The 21868-nt window shown below is 35.0% G+C and overlaps 1 protein-coding gene and 1 long non-coding RNA gene across 2 annotated transcripts; both read left to right on the top strand.

The window, feature by feature from the left end:
* Positions 1-5179: 5179 nt before the first annotated feature.
* On the top strand, positions 5180-19711 carry LOC122134142 (ribonuclease inhibitor-like; the record flags this gene model as incomplete). The annotated part of the gene is made up of 4 exons (XM_042715998.1): positions 5180-5192; positions 13289-13952; positions 18128-18301; positions 19588-19711. Coding segments are annotated over exons 1-4 (975 nt in total), but the record flags the coding sequence as incomplete, so codon positions are not given.
* Positions 19712-19713: 2 nt separating this feature from the next.
* On the top strand, positions 19714-21366 carry LOC109076483. Its single transcript, XR_006153779.1, has 3 exons — positions 19714-19758; positions 20652-20830; positions 21176-21366. It is a non-coding gene; the product is annotated as an uncharacterized LOC109076483 (long non-coding RNA).
* The last annotated feature ends 502 nt before the right edge of the window (positions 21367-21868 follow it).

Genomic DNA, 21868 nt, shown 5'->3' with positions numbered 1-21868 from the left:
AATAAAGGCTAACAAAATTTAATCCACAGCACACACGTCTCAACATTACGATATAAAACAGGTTCAAAAGCCTATTTAAGTCCTCTCTGTATATAGCCTACCACTTTTACACATGCTCCAGCTACATTTTTATTTCCATACTTTTTAATTACTTCTGTATAAAACAGTTTAATATCACCCAAAGACGCAGGACTTTTATTATACAACTCTTGACAAAACTGCGAATGACAACAGTTTCCAAGCCAGGACTGGTTAAATAAAACGTATAAGGTGGGTCTCAATAAAAGATTAATAAAATAAACAAAGTAGATATCTATAAAACGTATTTTGACTAGTCAAATTGTTAATTCCAGATATCTACATTGCAGTTACGCCTAGTCACAAAGCTAAATGCAGATATCTCTAAATCAAGTTCTTCCTAGTCAAAAATCTGACTGGGATATCCATAAATAAATTGCAGATATCTTTAATTGAGTTTTGACTAGTCGTAATTCCAATTCAAGATATCTTTAAAATATGATTTGCCTAGTCAAAATTCCAATTCAAGATATCTACAACTGTAATTTGACTAGTCATAAATGAATTGCAGATATCTACAAATGTATTGTGGATATATTTAAAAATTTTGAATTAAAGATATCTTAAATTGTATTTTGACTAGTCAAATCATATTTAAAGATATCTTGAATTGGGATTACGACTAGTCAAAACTAATTTGAAGATATCTCTAACTGAATTATCACTAGTCAAATTGTAATTTGAGATACCTTTAATTATAGTTTTGACTAGGCAAATCATATTTAAAGATATCTTGAATTGGAATTACGAGTAGTCAAAACTCAATTGAAGATATCTGAAAATATTTTTCAGCGGAAGTCAATGGAAGATTATGACTAGTCGTAATAGCATTGTAGATATCTGGAATGTGTATTGTGACTAGTCAAAATGACATTGTAGATATCTTAATTCCAATTACGACGAGTCATAATTTCAATATAGATATCTGGAATTACAATTGTGACTATCCGAAATTATATTTATGGATAGTCAAAAACAAGTTTTAAATGCTAAAACGGCTTGCGATAGTATCCTGGGCTACTTGTGCATTTCCGGTCTGACGCATTCGCATGCGTATGAATGGAAGTCAATGGAACGAAAAGTGCAGTGTGACCGCCCCTTTAAAGGGACAAACACCTAGACCGTTACAGTACCTTATTTGAAGAATGATTTGGGATCGCAAGCGTTTTTTCGCTGTGTGTGGAGTTTAAAGACGCTCACTAAGAATTACAGCTGCGTGGAGTCTAGGCGCTATCATTGTTTTTCGTGTCTCGAATAAAAGTGAAAGCAGATGTTCAGAGTTAATGTTTCTCAATTTAAACAGTCAGAATCGATTCTATACGGAATATCAAAGTGTTTCATATGAACTAAGCCATGATTTTCGTGTAGCTGCTTCATAGAAAGGCGGTGGATTTTGTGAATCTGTGTAAATAAGGTGAGTGCTGAGTGCTTTACAGTGACTTCCGCTTTCAGATTTACTCTAAAGGACGTTTATTTGTATATGTTTTAATATTTTCTTTTTCGAGCAGATGAAGGTGGTGTGATTGGTGTTTGGTGTTGTGTGTGGTTTATTTGATCATTTATTAATACACGACTAACATTGTGTATCTGAGTGAACGCCGCTCTCATGATCTGTTTCTCTCAGGATCCGTTCAGATCAATTATTGAGTTTGTTTGTCATTTCTATTCAGAGTCAGTGCTGGAGATCAGATTCTGTTTCATCATGGAGGACACACAAACATCCACAGATCAAGAGTTTTCTCCAGGATGCAGGTACTTTGAATAAACACTGTATTAAATCACCTTCAATGATGAGAGATGGGAGTCTCCTTCGTGTTTTTGTCTGGAGATTTTTAAGTAAAAATTAAGATTTTATTTAAAAAATGACTCATCATTTAGTGTTTTTGATGATTATAATCCTCATGAAACATTCAATCTCTCTGTTATAGTTCAGTTCATCAGAAGAGATCAGAAGCAGAGTCCAGCTGTGTGTCTGTGAAGAGTGATTGGTCTATGAATCCTCCAGTAAATTTTAAGAGTGGAGATACAAAGACTGATCTCAGGTACATTTTATATAAATATAATTATAGCATGTCATTTTATGTTATAAAGATCATGCTATTTCAATCTTTAAATATTTTTGTCTGATATTTTAAAGGGGCATAACACACAGAGTTTCACTCAATCTCATGTTAAACGGAGTACAGGGAGTTCATTTCCAACTGGTTAGGTTTATTTGTAAATGATTTCTATATTTTACCCATTCAAACGTCTGCAAAAAGCGATCCCAGTTCTGCACATAAATGTAGCTTATATTAATTTAGTAATTTACTAATATTAATTTAGGGATAAGTTTACAGGAAATGTCAAGTTTAGCCTTACAACCAGAGTTAGGTGCTTCTTGTTATTCAACCATCATTTCCCGCTGACTTTAGGGATATATTATGAGTAGGGATAGGTTAGGTCTATATTTTTGGTCAATAATGTTGATCCAGGACCACGTCTTGCTTGGCAGAATCATGGTGACCGAAGTTTCACCATGACCACATCCTTTCCTTGGTCTTTAAAGATGGCTGACATTAATTTAGTGAAAAAAATGTTACATCCTTATGGAAATATAATTGTTATTTAAATCTGATTCATTTTTCAAATCAAAAGAATTCCTGTGGCACAGTGGAAGAGCATTGCAATTAGCAGTGCCAAAGATCGTGGGTTCGATTCCCAGGGATCACACATAAGCCTGAATGCACTGTAAGTCGCTTTGGATAAAAGCGTCTGCTAAATGCATAAATGTAAAATATGACTTCCTGTTACGAAACACAGGACATCATTTCATACATGTCCACTGCAGAGAAAATACATTACATTTAGCAGATGCTTTTATCCAAAGCAACTTACAAATGATGACAATGGAAGCAATCAAAATCAACAAAAGAGCAATGATATGCAAGTGCTGTAACAAGTCTCAGTTAGCTTAATGCAGTACACGTAGCAAGGGTCTTTTTAATTATATAATAAAAAGAAAACCTAATAGAAAAAGAATAGAGCAAGCAAGTGTTAGAGGCCTTTTTTTAGAAGCATGTTCCCAAAGAAAGGGGCTGATCTTCTTGATGTTAAATAAAGCAAATTAATGGGTTAAGGGTGGGTTGTAAATTAAGCTCAAAAGGAAACTGTATATAAATAATTACAATTAATTATGTTTGATCGCAATTATTTATGAGCTGCCAGTAGTAACTGTAGCATTATTAAATGGTTCGTCCAGTGAACCCTCAGCGCAATTTCATATCAACTCTAAGAAAGGATATTTCCATGGCCACAGAAAATACTTTCATACAGTATTAATGCATTAGAGCATGTAGCAAAATTGGAATCGTAAAGGGACATTGATTTGCAAGGCAGAATCAGTAACTCATGTAATTTGTGCACAAGATTTTTATTAACTAAACACTTAAGCAAGCTAATATACAGTAGGTGGACAACCAAAATGTGTAATACCGCCACGTGTACCACCGCCGCAGGGCCGCGGCGTTAACTGCAAGTCAGTCGCGTGTTAAATTCATTCGCGAAACTATCGCCAGGTGGCGCAAAGGGACGGATTGCGAACTGAATGTAACTGTAAAATGAGATAAAAGGAGGAAGTAAAACAACAATAACATTATGATATAACATTGTAACATCTTTAAATACCATTAAAAAATGTACAGTGAGTTAATTTCAAAATGTAGGATAGTCTTAGGCTACAGTCTACTCATCCAAAATTAAAAGAAAGACCTTTACAAAAAAGGCTCTTATGCATGCTATTCTTGTTTGTTATTAAATAGTCATTAAATATAAGGCCTATATATACGGATAAAAAGCTAAATGTTTTCATTTCGGTTCATTCTTGGTTTAAATCCTTTAAAAGCTTCAGGTTCCATTTGCAGATCGAAATGAGAACGGCCCAGCATTTAGCAATAATTATTATTAACTCTGTTATTATTCTTGATTTTTCAAACTGCTAAAAGTTTGCATTTTCGATATATGCATTTACTGTGTGACCAAAAATTGAGTATTATCTGTTTCAGCTGTTTGATCTCGCTGGTGCCTCGCACACATATTCATAGGAAACAGTCGTTCACCGAGCGAGCAGTAGTCCACTTTGGCATATTTTTGCTAATTATGATTTTTTTTTTTTTTTTTTCGTCAATACTGAAACACGCGTGAACTACAAAGCCTAATTTACCTAATGAATAATAGTTAAGCTTGAAATAGGCAACATCACGAATATGGAAACGTTTGGATTTCTCCCGAATGAGAGCCCAACCTTACCTTATGGTTCGCTTTATATTATTATTCATTTATTTTTTGTTTGTTTATAGCTTGTATGTATGTGTATTAGGGAAAAAAAAAATCCCCTAAAAAAAAAACCAAAAATCCAATTTAAGGCTGGGCGATATGGCCTAAAAAAAAAATCCCCGATTTTTTTCACCAAAAATCCGATTTACGATTTAAATCGATTTTTTTGCCCCACCCCCTACAATATTCAAATGACAAAGACATTGTTCAAAACACGTTTTAATATAATTAATTATTTATTATTTACCAGTCAAATTTATAACTGAGAAGATGATTTTTTAAAATTTTTATTTAATACTAGCCCATCATGCATCTAATCATCCACTCGGCGTTAAGAACTGTTAAAATTAAAATTGGCAACTACGCAGTGAGTCATTTTTTTTCTTATATAAATTATTTGTAAATAGAGCAGACACTGTCTAACTGTGTCTACACTGGACGCGAGAGTTGTCGTGCTGCGCCCCGCTGTGCTAAAAGTCTGTCTAAACTTGACCTCACACTACAGTTGCAAATCATCTGAACGTAGTGTCAGAACATTTTGTCATAAATAGAACGAGCATCAGTTTACTGATGGGGATCGTGTCGCATCACGCCGCGTCCAGTTTAGACAACATCACTGGGTTCTATTGTCTTTTGTCGGATCGCACCACTCATGCCCGGTGTAGACATTGCATGCGTTTTTAAATGGGTTATGTTACAACCCTGCTTGTTTTTATTTTTTTTTATTAAATATCTGTATTGACTGCATGATCATACCATCGTATTATTTACTGCCATGCGAGCCACAATGGTAAAGCTTGGTGAGCCGTGCAATGAGCATTGCTGCAGGTTGCTTTTTGGCGGATATGCTGTGCTTGTGCTGCCGCGGTCTTGTTCATTTTGTAGGGCAAAACATCTCTCTCACATCGGTAGCGGAGTATGTGAGTGGAGTGGAGCGGCAACTATTTCCCTCCGCGTTCCGAGCATTTAATAATCACTCCACGCTCACTGATACTAGAAACACCGCTCCGCCTTCGCTCCGTGGCTAAAGTATTTCAGTATGTTTGAAATGTTATGTTAATAACATAGCCTATATTAAAATAAAAAGTACATAAAATAACAGTAGAGTTTCAAAGTGGCTTAGGCTATTGTGTGCAAACTTTTTTTCCTACCACATGCCAAACTAATAACATTTTCAGCATTAAAAGGTATAATTGCTGCTTTCTGCTGTGCAAATTTTGTTTGTAATGAAAATAGCAGTTCATTTTCGTCAGTTATTTTATCTACAGATCGATGCATTTCTTACAGATTTCAAAATCAGATAAAGATGAAGTATTGTAAGATTACATTTGTTTGAATGCATTATTGCGAAAGCGATTGCGTGTGAATGTGCTGTATCTGTTTAAATCATGCTTTAACCCAGAAATATTCAGTAAAAAAAAAGAAAAGACAAACTCCTTGAGAACTAGCCTATAACTTCCCGCTCGGTTATTGCCGTCATTATAATCTTCTGATTTGAGAGATTAATCTGTATCAAGCTATAGCTAAATATGTTTAACATGTGAATTATTGCTAAATATGCAGTTATATTACGGCCCGTTGGCATGAATTGTACTCGTGATGGAGCAGTGGAGGAGTGCTCTTGGAGCGAGTAAAAACCACGACGCTCTGACTTTTAAAAAAACCCGCGCCTCGCTCCAGTCAAAATCACACCGCTCTACTCCGCGCTCCGGAGAAACATACTTTGCTCGGCAGCATGTATGGCAAACGCACGGAGGAGGGTTGAGCCCAATCGGAACAACGGGAGCCCTGAGTGGAGCGTCGGTGGATGTTAAAAAGAAAACCTATTTTCATTCAAACAAACCGATGTAAACTACACATTCGAGTTAATCGATAAAATCGATTTATCGCCCAGCCCTATTTTTAATTCTTGTTCTGTTCTGATAAATTTGTTAAAGTTAAAGGATTTGTGAAGTGAACAGAACTAAAAATATCCTGTTGGCACATTATAACATTATTAGGCCAGCCGTTATTATTTCTGTAATTTATTTATGCAACTTATACATGACTTATATATTTTTTCCTCTCACAAACTTAATTTATTTTTTTAGCCTGTTTTAAAAAAAGAAAAGAAAAAAAAAAAATAATAATAATAAAAAACATGCAGCAAACGAAAATAGGCGATTATACCCAAATTACCAGTTACCCCCCATTTTCAGCATAGAGACAGAAATGACATACCCAAAATAAAAAGGTTTTCTGCTCATGATTCTTTCTGATTAGATACATAATCAACATATGTTCACAAAGCTGACACTTCAAAGTTTACTGTTCAGGAATCAGAATTACTCAGACTGTTATGATAATAAAGATATATAAACTCAAACATAAAAACAAAAATAGAAATATGAAAAACATATTTTTTAAATGTATTTAAAAAATTGTTGATGTAGGATATGTGTTTAGAAACATAGTGTAGCTAAAGCCACAAGTCTACCAATGCTTCATTTGAAATTTCATAATATAATCTGTAAAACTGTGAATTTTATGAAATATTTTCTAAGGCCATGTCGTGTGTTTTTATAGAAGGCTAATCGGATTGATTTATTACCCCTGTCATCTTCTGTAAACTCACATGTAAAGCTCTCATTTATGCTTTCTCATGTTTATTTGGCTCTGAACGATCCTCCATTCATGATTCTATTGTTCTCACGAAACGATCCTTTCACACCTCCGCCAGGTATGACACATTATCCGCATTATTCTTTTGTTTTTATTCCGCCATTATTAGCCTTTGTTGTGGTATTTTAAGGTCTACAAAGACACAAATCTTCAGTTCCAGTATTCATTTGCCCCACTTTTATTAAAAGCCTTACTATAAAAATACAACAAAACATTTTCTTACGACCTTACGTGAATTATTATGAAAAAATGCATTATGAAGAAGAACCGCACCTGTTATCTAGCAGCATTAGAGCTAACGTTAGCATCAAGCTATATCAGACTATTTATGAAATTATTAGTACACTTTTACTCAAAACTCACTTTAAACCCCGATCGAGCGTTTTGTAATAACTTCCTTTTGCGAGCACAAGTGGAATTTGGTCGTTTACTGTTGTAAAAATATGCTATTTATAGCCTTTTTACATCGCTGTACAAGGATTCATTTCATATAAAAACTCCCAATATTTTCTATAAAAATGCCCCAAATCTCAAGAAAATCGCATACCAAGCTTTACTATCGTAATCGCGTGTTTATTGTTTGGATATGTCGTGGGTACAGAGGTGTATCTGTGTTGTTGTGGTCAGATATCAATGCGGAAGTGTACATGAAGCATGTGACACGATGTGACGTTGTCTTGTTATGGGACTCTAAGATTGACAAGACGAAGGACGAATCAGAGACTGTGTGAGACACAGCGCAAACACCAATAAATACACACACACATACACCGCTGGGAGAGGCTATTTATCATCAGATCGCGTAAATCAGTGGAAAATGAATAGAAATGACTATTCTGTCTGAAGAAATATGAAGTAAACATCAGTAAATATATCAATATATCTCCGTAGATATGCATCTTTGGTCTATAAACCCTTTTTGACGCTGTTCAGTGAGTCTATGTGAACACAAATAAACCACTGCTGACGTGACTGAATATGAATGAGTGGTGAATTTCTATTCAAAATTTGGCATAATACGGATTTATTATTTTGCACTCCTGACATAAATTAATAAATAACTGTCACTGCAACAATGTTTTATCAAAACAGTGGTCAAATATCGAAGCTAGAGTCTTTAAACTTTCATCTGATGCACAGTTTCTCCAGATCAAGTAAGAGAGTGATGTTAAATGAAGTTGAAGATGAAGTGTCTTATTTCTGCACCTCTACTATCATCAAATTAAAATGATGACTGTTGTAATCGGGTTAAAATTTGTAACTGTGGGTTAACAGTAATTATAATTATTATATACTTAGGAACAGAGTCTGGGCCTAATCTAGGCTATCCAAGTTTTTTTATTTATTTTTTTATTTTCATTGCATCTGAAAATGACTTTGTGCAGCACATTCACTTCGCACGCTCAACTTTGATATAATTGCTCAGCTGTGGACGATTTCAAAATGTTTGATATAAAGGTTGATGTCCCATTTTATACAGGAATTGTTCATTTAAAAAAAAAATCGAATTATATTGTTAGTTCTAATTATATTGTTTACACAAGTTCATTTAGGCTATTTAACATGCACTGTGACATTTTACCCTTTTTAACTTATAAAACTCCTTGAGATTTTAAAGTCATTTTAATAGTATTGAAGTTCAAGTTTAAAAAAAAAGGGTTTTAAATTGCTTAAATTATTTCTATGAATTAATAATGTTATCAGGTTTTAATTGCTTAAATTATTTCTATGAATTAATAATATGTTATCAGGTTTTAAATGCTTAAATTATTTCTATGAATTAATAATATGTTATCAGGTTTTAAATGCTTAAATTATTTCTATGAATTATGAATTAATAATATGGTTTTAATTGCTTAAATTATTTCTATGAGTTAATAGTATGTTATCAGGTTTTAATTGCTTAAATTATTTCTATGAATTAATATGTTATCAGGTTTTAAATGCTTAAATTATTTCTATGAATTAATAATATGTTATCAGGTTTTAAATGCTTTAAATTATTTCTATGAATTAATAATATGTTATCAGGTTTTAAATGCTTAAATTATTTCTATGAATTTAATAATATGTTATCAGGTTTTAATTGCTTAAATTATTTCTATGAATTAATAATATGTTATCAGGTTTTAAATGCTTAAATTATTTCTATGAATTAATAATATGTTATCATGTTTATTGTTGTAGAAAATAAGTGTTTATTCTTTAAGAAAATAAGGGAAAAAAATAAGGGACGATCCAAATATTATTCATATTTGTTTTGCTTCACCTATTTATGTAGGCTACAATTATTTAAAAAAAAATAAAAAATAAAAAATAAAAAAATAATGTCATTAAAAGTGCCATCGGCCTGTGTAAATTTGACCATTATAGAATTGTGACTTTAAAGGTTAGTGATTTAGGAGGTGAAAATACTGTGAAATTACAAATGGCATGGGATTTTAGAGCATAACAACTGAAGGTCTATGAAACGTTAGCCAATAAAGCATTTTTTTTTATTTAGAACAATGGCACTTAAAGTTTTGAACTAAAATATTATTTCAACCGTATAGCCTGTGAATAAACAAAAAAACATACTTTTCAATGAAAGAACAGAGTGTAGGTTGCTTCTGGTGTTTGGATTTGTACTTCAATATAATGAGGTCCAAGTTTAGGAATAGCCAACACGGTTTTCTCTCTCTCTCTCTCTCTCCATTTTAACTCTCTATTTAACAGCATTAACTTACAATGAAATACATCTTCCTTCAGGTAGACTGAATGTTTTTCTGTCTTGCTAAATGTTGGGCTCATGATCAGTAAGTTGTATTCGCTCAAACTGATTTAGTTAAATCAAACCTTGCGGACTTTGAAGCTGGGTGCAGTTTGCGCGAGTCCCGCCCGCTGTGAAGCGGGAGCAGCTGATGGAGGACTCCGCTTGGTCTTAAAGCCTTCCGCAAACGCTACGTTCACAAATAACAATGATTTTCGTAAAATAATGATTAATTATCAACTGATAATTTGTTATTAGCATGGTCTTGTAAAAAACAATAATATTGGCTGCGGGAAAATAATGAATAAAAAGAGTAGGGCTGCTGTGAGTGCAGGCGTGTTTCAACCCAGTAACATGAGAACACACCGTTCCTCGCAGCCAAAAAACAGACCGAATTCAGTTCAGCTGGAGGGGGTTGGGGGTAGCTCTGTATAGCTTGTGGGGGTTGATATAAATGTGTGAATCTCTTGGTCTTTCATATGGACAGTGTCTTATGAGGGTTGCAGAACAGGTTTAGATAGGTTTTTTGGTTTTTCTAAATCCCAAACAGAGTCCAGACATCAGTATGATCCGTCTATGATGTTTTATAGGCTTTTTTATAGATTTGGGAATACACATGCGTTACAGACGTGACAAAAAACATTTTGGAGTTTTTGGAGACATTTTTTTTTTTTTTTTTTTTTTTATTATTATTATTATTATTATTATTGTAGCCTATTTACAATGCACAAACCAGAAGTAACAATATCTGTAGCGAAGGGATGGCCATTCTCAAAACATAAAATATCAATTTTATTTCAATTTACGTTTTTGTGTTTCAGAGGAAAAATCAGTGTTAAAGCTTCTCTCCCATTACAGACCGTTCTGAAAGAAGAATTTATGCAAACGCGTATAAAATGCTTTAAAAACTTTAACAGAGATGTCTAGAGGGTATTTAATAGGTCTGCCTCCCACGTAAGATTTTTCTAGTTACTAGTCGTTCATTTGTCATTATACAACTAATCAGAGGTTTATATGAAATTAACATCTATAAACCATAATGAGCCTTAATATATTCCGCGCTCAAGCACATGCATTAAGTTTGCCACAAGGACAGGCAGAAGTAAAAATTGTAAAAATAATTGTAAAAAAGGAGACATTTTAATTATTTATTAATAAACAAATGTTTTCTTGTCGGCTGCAAGATGATATTCACACTGCTGGCTCTCTCCACATGTACGCGCCTTTAAAGAGAAATACAACCTTCACAGATTACATAATGCTTTCGTTCTGAATTGATTCGTTTAAAAGACATTTCAAGCTTTCTGTAGATATATTTCTCATGTATGTGAAGCACCCCAATTTTCAGTTATTTCATTATCAGGAAAAAAATTCAAGTGATCTAGAGGGCGCCTCCCTGTCCTGCATGCATTAATAATTTTCGCACTTGAATATGAATAATAATTCACATTTTGCTTATGCATTACAACGTAAATTATTTTTTACATGCAATTATGCAAAATAAAACCAAACAAGATTTGTAAAGAAGATAAAACAAATAAGAATAAATGCTGTGCGTGCACTCAGCATCACTGGCGCCGCGCAAATCTTGCACGCAGACATTTTACACACCTGCTTACTTAAATTATATTTTTTTCATTGCATCTGAAAATAACTTTGTGCATGCGCATTCACTTCGTGTGCTCTGGCACAGAACCTGCCTCCTGCGATGCTCAGCTGTGGACGATTTCAAAATGTTTGATATAAAGGTTGCGGTCCCATTTTATTCAGGAATTGTTCATTAAAAAATATATATATATTTTATATATATATATATTTTTTTTTATTATTGCTTGGCCCTAATCCTCTTCCGTAAACATGCAATCAAGGTCTTGGGATACTATATAAGATACAAGTTCATTTAGACTATTTAACATGCATGTACTTTGAATAAACACTGTATTAAATCATCTTGAATGATGGGTCCCATCAACGTCGTGTTTTTGTGTCTGGAGATTTTTAAGTTAAAATGAAGATTTTATTTTAAAAAAGACTCATCATTGAGCGTTTTTGATGAAAAATACTTAAATTATAATCATCAATGAATTAAATTATAATTAATTCATCAAAATTATATCATCAATGAATTAAATCTGTTTTGTTATAGTTCAGTTCATCAGAAGAGATCAGAAGCAGAGTCCAGCTGTGTGTCTGTGAGGAGTGAGGCATCTATGGGTCATCCAATACAGTTTAAGAGTGGAGATACAAAGACTGATCTCAGGTCTAATATTTCTGTAGAAGATTATTTGATTATGATACAGAATACATAAAAGACACTGTGCTCATTAGCTTATTTAATAATGCAGTATTTTAATTTTCCAGGCATGAAATCCTCAACAGGTTTAGATCAAATCTGCTGAAGAAATTTGAGCGTCTGTATGAGGGAACAGCGACGCAGGGAAACCCAACACTCCTGAATGAGATCTACACAGAGCTCTACATCACAGAGAGTGAGAGTGGAGAGATCAGTAATGAGCATGAGGTGAGACAGATTGAGACACAATCCAGGAGAGCAGCAACAGAGGACACAGCCATCAAATGCAGTGACATCTTTACACCTTTACCTGGACAAGACAAAGCCATCAGAACTGTGCTGACAAAGGGAGTCGCTGGCATTGGAAAAAACAGTCTCTGTGCAGAAGTTGATCCTGGACTGGGCTGAAGGGAAAGAGAATCAGGACGTCCAGCTCATATTTCCACTTCCTTTCAGAGAAATCAACCTGATGAAGAACAAAACAATCAGTCTTTCAGATCTTCTTCGTGTCTTTTTCCCTGAAACTAAAGAAATGGAAATATCCAGTGATGAATATAAAGTGTTGTTCATCTTTGATGGTCTGGATGAGTGTCGTCTGTCTCTGGACTTTAAGAGCAAAGTGAAACTGTGTAATATATCTGAATCAGCCTCAGTGGACGTGCTGCTGATGAACCTCATGAGGGGAATCTGCTTCCCTCTGCTCTCATCTGGATCACCTCCAGACCAGCAGCAGCTGATCTCGTCCCCTCTGAGTGTGTCCATCGAGTGACAGAGGTACGAGGCTTCAATGAGCCACAGAAGGAGGAATACTTCAGGAAGAAAATCAGTGATCAGAGTCTGGCCGACAGGATCATCTCACACCTGAAGTCATCAAGGAGCCTCTACATCATGTGCCACATCCCAGTGTTCTGCTGGATCTCATCCGCTGTTCTGGAGAAGATGTTGAGTCCAGCAGAGAGTGGAGAGATTCCCAAGACTCTCACTCAAATGTACACACACTTCCTGATCCTTCAGACCAAACATCAAACATGCGAAGCACTATGAGAAGAAGGTGACAGATGAAGACATGATCCTCAAACTGGGGAAACTGGCTTTTCAGCAGCTTGTGAAAGGAAACCTGATCTTCTATGATGAAGACCTGAGAGAGTGTGGCATTGATGTGACAGAAGCATCAGTGTACTCAGGATTGTGCACTCAGATCTTCAGAGAGGAGTTGGGCTTGTATCAGGGGAAAGTCTTCTGCTTTGTTCATCTGAGCATTCAGGAACATCTAGCAGCTCTATATGTGCACCTCTCCTGGACCAACAACAACAGAAATGTGATTGACCAGAGTTTGCAATCTAAAGAGAAGGACTGGTTTGAAATCTTGTTTCAGCATGTTTCATTATCTGAGCTGCATCAGAGAGCTGTGGATGAGGCTCTACAGAGTAAAAATGGACATCTGGATCTTTTCCTGCGGTTCCTTCTGGGTTTGTCAGTGGAGTCTCATCAGATTCTCCTACAAGGTCTAATGAAACTGAAAAGAAGCAGCTCTGACAGCAATGAGAAAACAGTTGAGTACATCAAGAAAGGAATCATTGATTCTCCAGAGAAATCCATCAATCTGTTCCACTGTCTGAATGAACTGGGTGATCATTCACTAGTGGAGGAAATACAACAGGATCTGAAATCTGGAAGAATAAAGGAAGCCAAACTCTCTTCATCTCAGTGGTCAGCTGTAGTTTTTGTGTTGTTGACGTCAGAAAAGGAACTGAAGGAGTTTCGTCTTGATAAATTTGTTAAAGAAAAGAATAATCCTGAAAATATGAAAGTTCTACAGAAGCTGCTGCCTGTGATTAAAAAATCCAGATCAGTTCAGTAAGTATCACTGAGAACAATCACTTCACTCTTAAAACATTCAAAAAATCTAAATTAAAAGTTTATAAATTTTCAGTGCTGCAGATGTTATCCAGATTTTAGTGGTCAGTATTTTGATGTGTTTTATATCAAATCAGTGACACCGTTAGATTCAGAGAATGAGAAGTGGCATATGAATAAATTATTTGGGTTTTCAATAATTTAAAATGTGCCTTTTGTAATCTGTTATATTGTTGTTATATGTTATCAAGGTTTTTATATAAAAAAAACCATCATAATTTAGAAGTAAGGAAGTTGTGTATGTTTGACAGCCTTGAATGTTGTCAAGATTTTTACATCAAAAAAACATAATTTAGAAGTAATAAGTTATTTTCTGTCCTGTTTTTGACCTCCTCATCAGAGCGCTCTGTTTGAATAGATGTGGAGGATTGTAGACTCAGAAGTAAACACACACTGCTGTGATTGGCTGATAGTTGTGTGTTTGACAGTCTACATCCTTTTAGAAATTTATCCAGGGCCTGAATTTCATTTTTGAAAATGGGGGATTTCCCCTCTTAGGTGACTCTTGTGAGAGTTTAAAGGGGTCATATGATGCTGCTAAAACTGAATAAAAGTATTAACATAAGTGTAATGAAATGTTTATGTGGTTTAAGGTTAAAAAACACATTATCTTCCACATACTGTACGTTTGTTTCTCCTCTATGCCCCACCTTCTGAAACGGGTCGATTTTTACAAAGCTCATCTTTCTGAAAAGCAAGGTGTGCTCTGATTGGCCAGCTACCCAGTGCGTCGTGATTGGCCAAATGCCTCAAGCCTGTGACGGAAATGTTATGCTTCTTTAACATATTGTGATGCCTTATCCGGCCAGAGTGATGAGACATAAGCATAAAACCCATTATAAACGTCATATAAACATGATTTCTAGTCGTGTCCTCTTTTGGAAGGCCTTTGATAGTGCTTGTATTACACTGTTCGGTCTTTTATTACATGTGCTGTTCGTTTGGGTTTCATTTGGGAATACATATAAAGTCTGATGCATTTTGTGTTGCACTGTTATCATTTACAAGTTGAGCGTCTCTATCTCAGCTGCTCGGGTCACAAACTCTTCCTCTGCATATACTGTGAGTTTGGGTTGCTTAACATTCATCTGGGTAAACAGTGAATGTTATCTCACTAGATTTGTAACCTAAATCATTTATTAACCTATGCCAAAACAGGAGACTACATCAATATATTTCTAAATTTGTGATTTGTTGTACATCGCCATTTCAAAATAAAAGTTCTAACCCTTGCTCTGAGTTTGCATGTGGCCAAATATTAAAATTACATGGATTTAAATGATCTATAAAACCATGTAACTACTTGGTTTTGATACTTTATTTGAAACAATTATATATTGTGAGTTTATATATACATAATTCACCCTTAAGCCTGTTTTTTTTCACTTAGGTCTATTTGTATTACAAAAAAATATCAGATTTCTCAATTGTTAAAATAATTAGTAATTACTTGATTACCAAAATAATCATTAGTTAAAATATTTCAAAATACAACTGCATTGTTTAGATTTGTGTGTTTTTAAACGACAAATATTTTGTCATTACAAAAAAATCTTAAAAATAGCATAAAAATATTGTCTCAATCTAGTGAACCAATTATCTGTGTTATCTTGTGAGCTGGTGAGATCTTTTTCACTGGCCAGTTTCCCCGGGAACTGCTGTAATCAAATGTGACCCTGGACCACAAAGCCTTAAGTCACTGGGGTATATTTGTAGCAATAGCCAAAAATACATTGTATGATTCAAAATTATAGATTTTTCTTTTAAGCCGAAAATCATTAAGACATAAAGATCATACTCCAAAAATATAAAAACTAAATTTACAAAAAAAAACTACTTTAAAGTTCATTTTTTGATTAGTAATATGTATAAGAACTTAATTTGGACAAATTTAAAGATGATTTTCTCAATATTTAGATTTTTTTGCACCCTCAGATTCCAGATTTTTAAATAGTTGTATCTCAGACAAATAGTGTCCAGGCATCATTCTAACTGTTATGAACCATTAAAGTTACTTGTTTGAAATAGGGATGTCAATTTTCGATAATTTCCATGATCAAAATAAATCAATTTACAAAAACATCCACTAAAAGCAAACATTTAAATAAACTATAAATTAAAATATTAATCGTTAACCGTAATGCTGCAAAATGTGTCTGTTGCAGATGTGCAAAAGCCACACACACAGACACATACAAAACGCTTTCTCACTTGAATTAAAGGGGTTTTAGTCTGAAAAAAATCCTAGTAGCAGGATTATAACATGAATAGATGTGATTAAGATCATTTGATAAAATGAAGAGAGCCCTTCGAACTCATTATACCATTTTAACTTTTTCACATCCTGTTCCCCCACGGAGAGCACTGAACGCGCCTCTTTAAATGGTTTTGTTGTGCTTGTTGTTGTATTTTAAAACACAATTGCAATGTTTTAAAATGACATTATGGCATTTAAAATAAGATTAACCCAAACGTAACTGTGGTGCGCGTGTGGCTGTGCTGCACAGTAAGAGAACCGCTTTCTCAAATTAAATCTTTTTATTTGATTATTATGACCAGTACTTAATTTGATCCTGCTGGATTCGGTTCTGGAAAATGTCAGATTTAGATTTTTTGCATTCCGGTAGGCCTACATGTTTTTAAAAATCCGGCATATAGTGCATTAGATCGTGACAGTGTGCATGTGTGCACTGCATTTAAATTTTGAAACGTGAAGCGCTCAGTTTATTCAATGAAGTATAAGCCTTTTGCAAAATCTATTTGTGGCGGTTTTGATATAGTGACTAGCCGTCACAAATAACTTGATGTATAGGAAACACTGGACACTGCTATAAGTCAAATAGCCATAGTGATAACAAAAATAAAAGATTCCACACATATTACACAGCCTGCTGCTCCCAACTGCTTAAGAGTGCGCTGGCCACGAGCGATAACATCGTGGAGGATATTGTTGGACCTAAACACATTTAATGAGGAACATTAACGTGCATGTTATAATCAGCACAGAAGTTTCGTCTCAATTGAATGTGTTTGTACTTTCACATGCAAATGACTTGTTGCACTTATGAATGATAATTTTCCTGCATCAATTCTAGTAGGGTAAAACATAATTAAAGGGGCTGTTTCAGCTGAAGCTGTGTGTGAACAAGCCACTGCTGCAGAGTGTGAGCTGCTCCTTCTCTCACACAGTCTCAGAGGGAGTTCTGCAACAACGCTTAGCTGCCTGCCTGTGCGCCTGCCTATGAATTGGCCTAATTTGCAGCACAATTGGCCAATGCCGATTAATTAAAAAATGCCAAAAATCGGCCGTCTGATCAATCAGCCGACCTCTTATGGTCACACACCCTAGTACTGATAATTGGTGACACAGCTCATCAAATCCCAAGTGTATGATACAGCTTTTATTCTGCAAGTCAATCATATATTTATGAAAAAAAAATAGTTTGAATAAGGCAATAATAATATCCTTTCAAATGTTAAAGTTGCCACAGTCATTGCATGCTTCTGTGCTGCACTTTATTTGTATCATTTTGTTTTATTAGAATTTGAAAGAATCTGAACATTAACCGTATTGTTTGATAAGTAAGATCTCTTGCAGTTTCTGTACGAACCCTGTTATCCTCTTATTTTCCACTTTTTCTGAAATCCCATGAGCTCATTGTGTTCTCACAGATGTCATACAGATTTAACCTGAATGTTCAGGTACTAATGTGTAATTTAGTGACTTTGAAGTAAATGGCCTCCTTTAGGTGTTTATTAGAGGAGCAAATGACTGTTTCAAGTTAATAAATGATCTGTAATGGGGAACATGTGGCTCCTGTGAAGTAAATGGCCTCACCTACATCTTTATTTCACTATCAAACCACCATTTTTACCATGAAACAATATTTCACAATCAGCTTTATGTGTCCGTTTAGTCCTGACAGTTTCAATCAGCATCGTTGAGCACATGACAGTTTCAAACAGCACCATTGAGCATCAACATGCAGAAATCTCATTCTATCAGCAGCAGTTTGTGGCAATGCACTCCTCTCCTGCTCTGAAACTAGACCAGAGTCAATAACCAACTACACACACTTCAACTACAATTAACACTGTGTCATTGTTCTCTACAGGTTGAGAGATTGTGGCGTCACAGATGAAGGTTGTGCTGCTCTGACTTCAGCTCTGAGATCAAACCCCTCACACCTGAGAGAACTGAATCTGTCTCAGAATAAAATAAGAGATTTGGGTGTGAAGCATCTCTGTGCTGTACTGGAGGATCCTCACTGTAAACTGGAGAAACTGTGGTAAGATTATATATGACACACTGTAAAATATCTGTGAAGTGAAAACAAATCACCCCAGAAAAGTCTGAAAACACAATTAGTCAAACAAAATGTTCTAATTAGGTATTATTTGTGAATGTAATACTTACTACTGATTGGATGAAACAACTGTCAATCAAGATACAGAGATACAGAAAGTAAAACATTGTGTGACTTTGTTTCTTGTTCATGTGTGGACTTCTGTGTTCATGTTAAAGCTGTTTCTGCATTAGTAACACCTTTAAATGGATTCTGTTTACACTAAGTGCTAATAGCTCGTCTTATTAGCAAAGGCTTGACTGTTAGCAGACAAAATTACTAAAGAAACCAGTCAGATAAGTGAGAGAGTAAGAACAGTGGGCTTTTGAGGCGACCGACCCGAGTACAAATCTGCATTTCTTCTCATTTATTTCATTGTATATTAGCTCAGAGAGGTGTTTATATTAAAGAAAACATAAGAAAATATTCAAAACATGGAAATAAAATGTCTAACATGTATATAATTGAAATTATATGTGGTGTCCTCACGTTGATCAGATGTTCTGGAGAATCAATCACATGCAGCTCATATTGTTCCCAAACTCAGAAGCGTGAGTCTCTTCCTGCAGCTTCAAGAACAGCTTTACTGATCAGCAGCTTCAGTGTGATTAGGAGCAGGTGTGGGGGGGCTTTAGGAATAGACACAAGGAAGGACACTAGAAGACAGCATCTGTTTATAATCAATAGAATCATATAAAGAATATGTTATTACCTACTGTTCTGTAAAGCACTGCAATACATTGAGGTGTAAGTACTATCTGCCACAATTTACAATAAGTATGAATAATATCTCACAGTGTAGGAGATCTCAGGTTTTGATATCCTTGAGTGATGGAGAAGCACACACACACACACACACGCACACACACACACACACACACACACACACAAATGCATACACATACACCACTGCTCCACACATATTAATACAGATCAAAATAGCAGTATGAAGCTCAGCTGTGTAATGAATAGTGTGATTTAACAGATTTGTATGAATGTCTATACAAGACAATTTGGTGAAAATTCCTGACAGTTCAATAAAGATTTGTTTTTCTTTTTGAATGAGGCTTTAAATGATTTATGATCATGTTTTTTTTTTGTTCTTTGACATTTTAAATCTCAGTCCAATGATTCATCACACATTGATTTGTACTTTCTCTTTACTAATGGATTCACAGCTAAACTGATCTGATCTGAGAGAGTGAAGACTGTGTCATTGTTGTCTACAGGTTGAGATATTGTGACGTCACAGAAGAAGGTTGTTCTGCTCTGACTTCAGCTCTGAGATCAAACCCCTCACACCTGAGAGAACTGAATCTGTCTGGGAATAAAATAAGAAATTCAGTGAGTCTGCTCTGTGCTGTACTGGAGGATCCTCACTGTAAACTGGAGATACTGTGGTAAGATCATCTTTCTGATCGTCTCATGTGTTTGTCTTCTGTAAGATGTGTCCTTTAATGTATATTCTGACTAGACACACTAAATCTCAGCACAAATGACTGAAGATGAAGTTCATTTCATTCATCTTCATCACATCACATGAGCTCTTGCTCCTGTTTTTGGACACCAAACATTTACTGGAGCTTCAGTTGCTTCTGCTAGTTTGATTAATACTCCTTCACCTGCCCATCTCTGTGTAAGAGTTTATTTTCCTCTTATTTTCTACTTTTTCTGAAATCACATGAGCTCATTGTGTTCTCACAGATGTCATAAAGATTTAACCTGAATGTTCAGATACTAATGTGTGATTTAGTGATTTCTGTTCAGTTTATAAGCTGCCAAACATGACACGATGATGTGTTTGATCACAAGAGTTAATACATGAGATGTAAAGCATATGTCCTCCTGTAGGTGTTTATTAGAGGAGCAAATGACTGTTTCTCCAGACAAGATCAGTCCTTATATCAATATGAAACAATATCTAACATTCGGCTGTCTGTTCAATCATGAAGCACATGACAGTTTCAAACAGCACCAATGAGCATCAACATTCATAAATCTCCTCCTGTCAGCAGCAGTCTGTGTCAATGCTTGTCATTATAACTCCTCTCCTGCTCTGAAACTAGAGTCAATAACCAACTACACACACTTCAACTACAATTAACACTGTGTCTGTGTTTTTCTTTTTGAATGAGGCTTCAAATGATTTATGATCATGTTTTTGTTCTTTGACATTTTAAATCTCAGTCCAATGATGCATCACACATTGATTTGTACTTTCTCTTTACTAATGGATTCACAGCTAAACTGATCTGATCTGAGAGAGTGAAGAGTGTGTCATTGTTCTCTACAGGTTGGATTATTGTGGCGTCACAGAAGATGGTTGTGCTGCTCTGGCTTCAGCTCTGAGATCAAACCCCTCACACCTGAGAGAACTGAATTTGAAGTCGAATAATCTAGAAAAATCAGAAGTAAAGATACTCTCTGATCTGAAAGATGATCCACGTTATAAACTGGAGACATTAGACTACTGTGAGTATATTATTATTTAAATCTTTTAAAATGGCCAAAGTTTTGTAACAGACATATTTGGAGAATATAAGATAATAATTCAGCTCCACTTTAGTTTCTGTACTTTAAACTGTTTAATTATGTGATGATCTATACATATGGGATTATTTTCATCTCTTCCAGTGTCTCTGTGTGTAAATGATAAAGAGAGAGTTGTTGATCATTATTAATCTATGATCAGTTGTTCATTCATATCTCTGGCTGTAATATGAATACACTGTGTGTTTCTGAGCTGGATCTGCTGATGTGATGTGACAGCAGTAATGTCTCATACTCATATCTGACTGTCTGTGTGTTTTATTGTAGGACTCTCAGTGTTGAGATGTCAGTCCAGTTTCCTCAGGATCAGCTGATGGTGAATAAGAGCCGCTATATAACAAATAAATATAATATATATTTATTTGTTACCCCTTCATCCTAGTACATCCCTGCATCTTACTCAATCCTATTCCATTATCATTTATAGCACAATTGTTTATACACTTATTTATCTGCAAAGGTGTTTTTGTTTTTTTGTTGTGTGTTGTCTCTGTGTACTGGAAGCTTATGTCACTACAACTAAAAAATTCCTTGTATGCGCAAGCATACTTGGCAATAAAGCTCTTTCTGATTCTGATTCTACAGAGATGTCACAGTCACACAATCAACAGAGACTGAAGACACAGAGACACACAGATCACACTGTCATGTGTCTTCTTTCATTGTCTTGTTTTATAAATTACACATTGTTTTAAAGCACAGATGTGTTATGAACTGGTAATCTAAAAGTACTCCAAAAAGGTGATCCACAATCATAATCCAAATACCAGGCAAAGGGTCAAACAATCCAAACAACAGAGTCCAAAACACAGGTAAACTGGGAAATCCAGAAACCAGGCACAAGATTAAAACCATAACACGGGTAACCAGAGAGAGCTCAGATATGCAGTGTAACACAAACAAGACTCACAATGAGAAAGTTAAAACACATATAGATAGAGTTAGCAAGGGAAATGGCAG

The sequence above is a fragment of the Cyprinus carpio genome, chromosome B1 (assembly GCF_018340385.1).
Source record: "Cyprinus carpio isolate SPL01 chromosome B1, ASM1834038v1, whole genome shotgun sequence".
Lineage (NCBI taxonomy): Eukaryota > Metazoa > Chordata > Actinopteri > Cypriniformes > Cyprinidae > Cyprinus > Cyprinus carpio.
Note: the sequence above shows the minus strand (reverse complement) of the source record. Positions and strands in the feature narration are given on the sequence as shown.